Here is an 11,769-nt window from a genome sequence, read left to right on the forward strand (position 1 = left end):
CACAGTGTACACTATACAGTATAATATGACAGTAGTGTATATAGTACACAGTGTACACTATACAGTATAATGACAGTAGTGTATATAGTACACAGTGTACACTATACAGTATAATGACAGTAGTATATATAGTACACAGTGTACACTATACAGTATAATATGACAGTAGTGTATATAGTACACAGTGTACACTATACAGTATAATGACAGTAGTGTATATAGTACACAGTGTACACTATACAGTATAATGACAGTAGTATATATAGTACACTGTGTACACTATACAGTATAATATGACAGTAGTGTATATAGTACACAGTGTACACTATACAGTATAATGACAGTAGTATATATAGTACACAGTGTACACTATACAGTATAATGACAGTAGTATATATAGTACACAGTGTACACTATACAGTATAATGACAGTAGTGTATATAGTACACAGTGTACACTATACAGTATAATGACAGTAGTGTATATAGTACACAGTGTACACTATACAGTATAATGACAGTAGTGTATATAGTACACAGTGTACACTATACAGTATAATGACAGTAGTATATATAGTACACAGTGTACACTATACAGTATAATGACAGTAGTATATATAGTACACAGTGTACACTATACAGTATAATATGACAGTAGTGTATATAGTACACAGTGTACACTATACAGTATAATGACAGTAGTGTATATAGTACACAGTGTACACTATACAGTATAATGACAGTAGTATATATAGTACACAGTGTACACTATACAGTATAATATGACAGTAGTGTATATAGTACACAGTGTACACTATACAGTATAATGACAGTAGTGTATATAGTACACAGTGTACACTATACAGTATAATGACAGTAGTATATATAGTACACCGTGTACACTATACAGTATAATATGACAGTAGTGTATATAGTACACAGTGTACACTATACAGTATAATGACAGTAGTATATATAGTACACAGTGTACACTATACAGTATAATGACAGTAGTATATATAGTACACAGTGTACACTATACAGTATAATGACAGTAGTGTATATAGTACACAGTGTACACTATACAGTATAATGACAGTAGTGTATATAGTACACAGTGTACACTATACAGTATAATGACAGTAGTGTATATAGTACACAGTGTACACTATACAGTATAATGACAGTAGTATATATAGTACACAGTGTACACTATACAGTATAATGACAGTAGTATATATAGTACACAGTGTACACTATACAGTATAATATGACAGTAGTGTATATAGTACACAGTGTACACTATACAGTATAATGACAGTAGTGTATATAGTACACAGTGTACACTATACAGTATAATGACAGTAGTATATATAGTACACAGTGTACACTATACAGTATAATATGACAGTAGTGTATATAGTACACAGTGTACACTATACAGTATAATGACAGTAGTGTATATAGTACACAGTGTACACTATACAGTATAATGACAGTAGTATATATAGTACACCGTGTACACTATACAGTATAATATGACAGTAGTGTATATAGTACACAGTGTACACTATACAGTATAATGACAGTAGTATATATAGTACACAGTGTACACTATACAGTATAATGACAGTAGTATATATAGTACACAGTGTACACTATACAGTATAATGACAGTAGTGTATATAGTACACAGTGTACACTATACAGTATAATGACAGTAGTGTATATAGTACACAGTGTACACTATACAGTATAATGACAGTAGTGTATATAGTACACAGTGTACACTATACAGTATAATGACAGTAGTATATATAGTACACCGTGTACACTATACAGTATAATGACAGTAGTATATATAGTACACAGTGTACACTATACAGTATAATATGACAGTAGTGTATATAGTACACAGTGTACACTATACAGTATAATGACAGTAGTGTATATAGTACACAGTGTACACTATACAGTATAATGACAGTAGTGTATATAGTACACAGTGTACACTATACAGTATAATGACAGTAGTGTATATAGTACACAGTGTACACTATACAGTATAATGACAGTAGTATATATAGTACACAGTGTACACTATACAGTATAATGACAGTAGTATATATAGTACACAGTGTACACTATACAGTATAATATGACAGTAGTGTATATAGTACACAGTGTACACTATACAGTATAATGACAGTAGTGTATATAGTACACAGTGTACACTATACAGTATAATGACAGTAGTATATATAGTACACAGTGTACACTATACAGTATAATGACAGTAGTGTATATAGTACACAGTGTACACTATACAGTATAATGACAGTAGTGTATATAGTACACAGTGTACACTATACAGTATAATGACAGTAGTATATATAGTACACAGTGTACACTATACAGTATAATGACAGTAGTATATATAGTACACCGTGTACACTATACAGTATAGTTACATAGTTACATAGTTAGTATGGTTGAAAAAAGACATACGTCCATCAAGTCCAACCAGGGGATTGAAGGGAAGGATGTAAGGGGATAAGGGAAAGGGATGTAGTTTTATAATTCTGCATAAGCATTAATGTTATTTTGTTCCAGGAATGTATCTAACCCTGCTTTAAAGCTGTTAATTGTTCCTGCTGTGACCAGTTCCTGAGGTAGACCGTTCCATAAATTCACAGTATAATGACAGTAGTGTATATAGTACACCGTGTACACTATACAGTATAATGACAGTAGTGTATATAGTACACAGTGTACACTATACAGTATAATATGACAGTAGTGTATATAGTACACAGTGTACACTATACAGTATAATGACAGTAGTGTATATAGTACATAGTGTACACTATACAGTATAATATGACAGTAGTGTATATAGTACACAGTGTACACTATACAGTATAATGACAGTAGTGTATATAGTACACAGTGTACACTATACAGTATAATGACAGTAGTGTATATAGTACACAGTGTACACTATACAGTATAATGACAGTAGTATATATAGTACATAGTGTACACTATACAGTATAATATGACAGTAGTGTATATAGTACACAGTGTACACTATACAGTATAATGACAGTAGTGTATATAGTACACAGTGTACACTATACAGTATAATGACAGTAGTGTATATAGTACACAGTGTACACTATACAGTATAATATGACAGTAGTATATATAGTACACCGTGTACACTATACAGTATAATGACAGTAGTGTATATAGTACACCGTGTACACTATACAGTATAATGACAGTAGTGTATATAGTACACAGTGTACACTATACAGTATAATGGCAGTAGTATATATAGTACACAGTGTACACTATACAGTATAATGACAGTAGTGTATATAGTACACAGTGTACACTATACAGTATAATGGCAGTAGTATATATAGTACACAGTGTACACTATACAGTATAATGACAGTAGTGTATATAGTACACAGTGTACACTATACAGTATAATGACAGTAGTATATATAGTACACAGTGTACACTACACAGTATAATGACAGTAGTGTATATAGTACACAGTGTACACTATACAGTATAATGACAGTAGTATATATAGTACACAGTGTACACTATACAGTATAATGACAGTAGTATATATAGTACACAGTGTACACTATACAGTATAATGACAGTAGTGTATATAGTACACAGTGTACACTATACAGTATAATGACAGTAAGTGTTTATAGTACACAGTGTACACTATACAGTATAATGACAGTAGTGTATATAGTACACAGTGTACACTATACAGTATAATGGCAGTAGTATATATAGTACACAGTGTACACTATACAGTATAATGACAGTAGTGTATATAGTACACAGTGTACACTATACAGTATAATGGCAGTAGTATATATAGTACATAGTGTACACTATACAGTATAATGACAGTAGTGTATATAGTACACAGTGTACACTATACAGTATAATGACAGTAGTATATATAGTACACAGTGTACACTATACAGTATAATGACAGTAGTATATATAGTACACAGTGTACACTATACAGTATAATGACAGTAGTGTATATAGTACACAGTGTACACTATACAGTATAATGACAGTAGTATATATAGTACACCGTGTACACTATACAGTATAATATGACAGTAGTGTATATAGTACACAGTGTACACTATACAGTATAATGACAGTAGTATATATAGTACACAGTGTACACTATACAGTATAATGACAGTAGTATATATAGTACACCGTGTACACTATACAGTATAATGACAGTAGTGTATATAGTACACAGTGTACACTATACAGTATAATGACAGTAGTGTATATAGTACACAGTGTACACTATACAGTATAATGACAGTAGTGTATATAGTACACAGTGTACACTATACAGTATAATGACAGTAGTATATATAGTACACCGTGTACACTATACAGTATAATGACAGTAGTATATATAGTACACAGTGTACACTATACAGTATAATATGACAGTAGTGTATATAGTACACAGTGTACACTATACAGTATAATGACAGTAGTGTATATAGTACACAGTGTACACTATACAGTATAATGACAGTAGTGTATATAGTACACAGTGTACACTATACAGTATAATGACAGTAGTGTATATAGTACACAGTGTACACTATACAGTATAATGACAGTAGTATATATAGTACACAGTGTACACTATACAGTATAATGACAGTAGTATATATAGTACACAGTGTACACTATACAGTATAATATGACAGTAGTGTATATAGTACACAGTGTACACTATACAGTATAATGACAGTAGTGTATATAGTACACAGTGTACACTATACAGTATAATGACAGTAGTGTATATAGTACACAGTGTACACTATACAGTATAATGACAGTAGTATATATAGTACACAGTGTACACTATACAGTATAATGACAGTAGTATATATAGTACACCGTGTACACTATACAGTATAGTTACATAGTTACATAGTTAGTATGGTTGAAAAAAGACATACGTCCATCAAGTCCAACCAGGGGATTGAAGGGAAGGATGTAAGGGGATAAGGGAAAGGGATGTAGTTTTATAATTCTGCATAAGCATTAATGTTATTTTGTTCCAGGAATGTATCTAACCCTGCTTTAAAGCTGTTAATTGTTCCTGCTGTGACCAGTTCCTGAGGTAGACCGTTCCATAAATTCACAGTATAATGACAGTAGTGTATATAGTACACCGTGTACACTATACAGTATAATGACAGTAGTGTATATAGTACACAGTGTACACTATACAGTATAATATGACAGTAGTGTATATAGTACACAGTGTACACTATACAGTATAATGACAGTAGTGTATATAGTACATAGTGTACACTATACAGTATAATATGACAGTAGTGTATATAGTACACAGTGTACACTATACAGTATAATGACAGTAGTGTATATAGTACACAGTGTACACTATACAGTATAATGACAGTAGTGTATATAGTACACAGTGTACACTATACAGTATAATGACAGTAGTATATATAGTACATAGTGTACACTATACAGTATAATATGACAGTAGTGTATATAGTACACAGTGTACACTATACAGTATAATGACAGTAGTGTATATAGTACACAGTGTACACTATACAGTATAATGACAGTAGTGTATATAGTACACAGTGTACACTATACAGTATAATATGACAGTAGTATATATAGTACACCGTGTACACTATACAGTATAATGACAGTAGTGTATATAGTACACCGTGTACACTATACAGTATAATGACAGTAGTGTATATAGTACACAGTGTACACTATACAGTATAATGGCAGTAGTATATATAGTACACAGTGTACACTATACAGTATAATGACAGTAGTGTATATAGTACACAGTGTACACTATACAGTATAATGGCAGTAGTATATATAGTACACAGTGTACACTATACAGTATAATGACAGTAGTGTATATAGTACACAGTGTACACTATACAGTATAATGACAGTAGTATATATAGTACACAGTGTACACTACACAGTATAATGACAGTAGTGTATATAGTACACAGTGTACACTATACAGTATAATGACAGTAGTATATATAGTACACAGTGTACACTATACAGTATAATGACAGTAGTATATATAGTACACAGTGTACACTATACAGTATAATGACAGTAGTGTATATAGTACACAGTGTACACTATACAGTATAATGACAGTAAGTGTTTATAGTACACAGTGTACACTATACAGTATAATGACAGTAGTGTATATAGTACACAGTGTACACTATACAGTATAATGGCAGTAGTATATATAGTACACAGTGTACACTATACAGTATAATGACAGTAGTGTATATAGTACACAGTGTACACTATACAGTATAATGGCAGTAGTATATATAGTACATAGTGTACACTATACAGTATAATGACAGTAGTGTATATAGTACACAGTGTACACTATACAGTATAATGACAGTAGTATATATAGTACACAGTGTACACTATACAGTATAATGACAGTAGTATATATAGTACACAGTGTACACTATACAGTATAATGACAGTAGTGTATATAGTACACAGTGTACACTATACAGTATAATGACAGTAGTATATATAGTACACCGTGTACACTATACAGTATAATATGACAGTAGTGTATATAGTACACAGTGTACACTATACAGTATAATGACAGTAGTATATATAGTACACAGTGTACACTATACAGTATAATGACAGTAGTATATATAGTACACCGTGTACACTATACAGTATAATGACAGTAGTGTATATAGTACACAGTGTACACTATACAGTATAATGACAGTAGTGTATATAGTACACAGTGTACACTATACAGTATAATGACAGTAGTGTATATAGTACACAGTGTACACTATACAGTATAATGACAGTAGTATATATAGTACACCGTGTACACTATACAGTATAATGACAGTAGTATATATAGTACACAGTGTACACTATACAGTATAATATGACAGTAGTGTATATAGTACACAGTGTACACTATACAGTATAATGACAGTAGTGTATATAGTACACAGTGTACACTATACAGTATAATGACAGTAGTGTATATAGTACACAGTGTACACTATACAGTATAATGACAGTAGTGTATATAGTACACAGTGTACACTATACAGTATAATGACAGTAGTATATATAGTACACAGTGTACACTATACAGTATAATGACAGTAGTATATATAGTACACAGTGTACACTATACAGTATAATATGACAGTAGTGTATATAGTACACAGTGTACACTATACAGTATAATGACAGTAGTGTATATAGTACACAGTGTACACTATACAGTATAATGACAGTAGTATATATAGTACACAGTGTACACTATACAGTATAATGACAGTAGTGTATATAGTACACAGTGTACACTATACAGTATAATGACAGTAGTGTATATAGTACACAGTGTACACTATACAGTATAATGACAGTAGTATATATAGTACACAGTGTACACTATACAGTATAATGACAGTAGTATATATAGTACACCGTGTACACTATACAGTATAGTTACATAGTTACATAGTTAGTATGGTTGAAAAAAGACATACGTCCATCAAGTCCAACCAGGGGATTGAAGGGAAGGATGTAAGGGGATAAGGGAAAGGGATGTAGTTTTATAATTCTGCATAAGCATTAATGTTATTTTGTTCCAGGAATGTATCTAACCCTGCTTTAAAGCTGTTAATTGTTCCTGCTGTGACCAGTTCCTGAGGTAGACCGTTCCATAAATTCACAGTATAATGACAGTAGTGTATATAGTACACCGTGTACACTATACAGTATAATGACAGTAGTGTATATAGTACACAGTGTACACTATACAGTATAATATGACAGTAGTGTATATAGTACACAGTGTACACTATACAGTATAATGACAGTAGTGTATATAGTACATAGTGTACACTATACAGTATAATATGACAGTAGTGTATATAGTACACAGTGTACACTATACAGTATAATGACAGTAGTGTATATAGTACACAGTGTACACTATACAGTATAATGACAGTAGTGTATATAGTACACAGTGTACACTATACAGTATAATGACAGTAGTATATATAGTACATAGTGTACACTATACAGTATAATATGACAGTAGTGTATATAGTACACAGTGTACACTATACAGTATAATGACAGTAGTGTATATAGTACACAGTGTACACTATACAGTATAATGACAGTAGTGTATATAGTACACAGTGTACACTATACAGTATAATATGACAGTAGTATATATAGTACACCGTGTACACTATACAGTATAATGACAGTAGTGTATATAGTACACCGTGTACACTATACAGTATAATGACAGTAGTGTATATAGTACACAGTGTACACTATACAGTATAATGGCAGTAGTATATATAGTACACAGTGTACACTATACAGTATAATGACAGTAGTGTATATAGTACACAGTGTACACTATACAGTATAATGGCAGTAGTATATATAGTACACAGTGTACACTATACAGTATAATGACAGTAGTGTATATAGTACACAGTGTACACTATACAGTATAATGACAGTAGTATATATAGTACACAGTGTACACTACACAGTATAATGACAGTAGTGTATATAGTACACAGTGTACACTATACAGTATAATGACAGTAGTATATATAGTACACAGTGTACACTATACAGTATAATGACAGTAGTATATATAGTACACAGTGTACACTATACAGTATAATGACAGTAGTGTATATAGTACACAGTGTACACTATACAGTATAATGACAGTAAGTGTTTATAGTACACAGTGTACACTATACAGTATAATGACAGTAGTGTATATAGTACACAGTGTACACTATACAGTATAATGGCAGTAGTATATATAGTACACAGTGTACACTATACAGTATAATGACAGTAGTGTATATAGTACATAGTGTACACTATACAGTATAATGACAGTAGTATATATAGTACACAGTGTACACTATACAGTATAATGACAGTAGTATATATAGTACACCGTGTACACTATACAGTATAATGACAGTAGTGTATATAGTACACAGTGTACACTATACAGTATAATGACAGTAGTGTATATAGTACACAGTGTACACTATACAGTATAATGACAGTAGTGTATATAGTACACAGTGTACACTATACAGTATAATGACAGTAGTATATATAGTACACAGTGTACACTATACAGTATAATGACAGTAGTGTATATAGTACATAGTGTACACTATACAGTATAATGACAGTAGTGTATATAGTACACAGTGTACACTATACAGTATAATGACAGTAGTATATATAGTACACAGTGTACACTATACAGTATAATGACAGTAGTATATATAGTACACAGTGTACACTATACAGTATAATGACAGTAGTGTATATAGTACACAGTGTACACTATACAGTATAATATGACAGTAGTATATATAGTACACCGTGTACACTATACAGTATAATGACAGTAGTGTATATAGTACACCGTGTACACTATACAGTATAATGACAGTAGTGTATATAGTACACAGTGTACACTATACAGTATAATGGCAGTAGTATATATAGTACACAGTGTACACTATACAGTATAATGACAGTAGTGTATATAGTACACAGTGTACACTATACAGTATAATGGCAGTAGTATATATAGTACACAGTGTACACTATACAGTATAATGACAGTAGTGTATATAGTACACAGTGTACACTATACAGTATAATGACAGTAGTATATATAGTACACAGTGTACACTACACAGTATAATGACAGTAGTGTATATAGTACACAGTGTACACTATACAGTATAATGACAGTAGTATATATAGTACACAGTGTACACTATACAGTATAATGACAGTAGTATATATAGTACACAGTGTACACTATACAGTATAATGACAGTAGTGTATATAGTACACAGTGTACACTATACAGTATAATGACAGTAAGTGTTTATAGTACACAGTGTACACTATACAGTATAATGACAGTAGTGTATATAGTACACAGTGTACACTATACAGTATAATGGCAGTAGTATATATAGTACACAGTGTACACTATACAGTATAATGACAGTAGTGTATATAGTACACAGTGTACACTATACAGTATAATGGCAGTAGTATATATAGTACATAGTGTACACTATACAGTATAATGACAGTAGTATATATAGTACACAGTGTACACTATACAGTATAATGACAGTAGTATATATAGTACACCGTGTACACTATACAGTATAATGACAGTAGTGTATATAGTACACAGTGTACACTATACAGTATAATGGCAGTAGTATATATAGTACATAGTGTACACTATACAGTATAATGACAGTAGTGTATATAGTACATAGTGTACACTATACAGTATAATGACAGTAGTATATATAGTACACAGTGTACACTATACAGTATAATATGTGCAGTACCTGGTGATGCGTCTCCTTCTCCACGTTGTCCCCGTTGACTTCCAGCACCCGGTCCCCCGCCTTCAGGCCGGCCAGCTCCGCCGGGGATCCGGGCTCTACCTTGCGGATGTACTGTCCGGTCTTGTTCTTCTCTCCGTGCAGGTGGAAGCCGTATCCCTGCTCCCCCTTGTGGATGTGGCAGAGCCGGGGCTGCAGGCGCTCCTGGGCCATGGTGGGTGACGGCTGCTCGGGCACTGGTGAGCGGGCTCAGCGGGGCATAGTGGGGGCCCGGGCTGGGAGCTGGCGGTGTCCTGTGTGCTCCTCTCCCCCTCTGTGCTCCTCTCCTCCTCTGTGCTCCTCTCCTGTGAGCTCCTCTCCCCCTCTGTGCTCCTCTCCTCCTCTGTGCTCCACTCCTCCTCTGTGCTCTTCTCCTCCTCTGTGCTCCTCTCCTGTGAGCTCCTCTCCTCCTCTGTGCTCCACTCCTCCTCTGTGCTCCTCTCCTCCTCTGTGCTCCTCTCCTCCTCTGTGCTCCTCTCCTCCTCTGTGCTCCTCTCCTGTGAGCTCCTCTCCTCCTTTGTGCTCCACTCCTCCTCTGTGCTCCGCTCCTGTGAGCTCCTCTCCTCCTCTGTGCTCCACTGTGCTCCTCTCCTCCTCTGTGCTCCTCTCCGGCTCCGCTCCTCCTCCTCTCCGCTCTCTGGCTTGTGTTTCACTTGCAAACAAGGAAAAGCCACAAAGATGCTGCTCAGGCCCCTCCCTCCGCTCAGACCTGGAATCTTCCAGACTGGGGGGTCAGCAGGGGGCAGGAGCGGGCACAGAGGCCGGGGCGCTGTACGGTGCTGCACATGGGGGCGATGGGGACCGGGAAGTTCTGCGCGGAAGGTTATGGGTCGATTTCATCATTACTATAATGCAGTGTTCACCAACCTGTGGCTCTCAATCATGAGCAAAACTACTACTCCCATCATGCTCTGACAGTTTTACCCGATGCCAAGGTTTCCCAATCAGTGTGCCTCCAGCTGCTGCAAAACTACAACTCCCAGCATGCTCGAATAATTGTAGTTTTGGAACAGCTGGAGGCACCCTGGTTGGGAAATGCTGCCCTACACAGTCAGCTGTACTCTACTGCAGTGGTTCCCCACCTGTTGCTCTCAATCTTTAGCAAAACTACTACTCCCAGTATGCTCAGACAGTTGTAGTTTTGCAACAGCTGGAGGTACACT

General features: G+C 34.4%; 1 protein-coding gene across 3 annotated transcripts in view; it reads right to left on the reverse strand.

Annotated features, from left to right (window-relative positions):
* Positions 1-11,139, reverse strand: part of NHERF2 (NHERF family PDZ scaffold protein 2) — a 110,319-nt gene extending 99,180 nt beyond the window's left edge. For all 3 annotated transcript variants that reach the window (XR_008846889.1, XR_008846890.1, XM_056533776.1), the window contains exon 1: positions 10,571-11,139. Coding sequence is in view for 1 of the 3 variants with exons in the window: in XM_056533776.1 (XP_056389751.1) it covers positions 10,571-10,780 (210 nt within the window). In the remaining 2 variants the exon portion in view is untranslated. The remainder of the gene's footprint in view (positions 1-10,570) is intronic.
* Positions 11,140-11,769: the final 630 nt, after the last annotated feature.

The sequence above is a fragment of the Hyla sarda genome, chromosome 8 (genome assembly GCF_029499605.1).
Source record: "Hyla sarda isolate aHylSar1 chromosome 8, aHylSar1.hap1, whole genome shotgun sequence".
NCBI classification, from domain to species: domain Eukaryota; kingdom Metazoa; phylum Chordata; class Amphibia; order Anura; family Hylidae; genus Hyla; species Hyla sarda.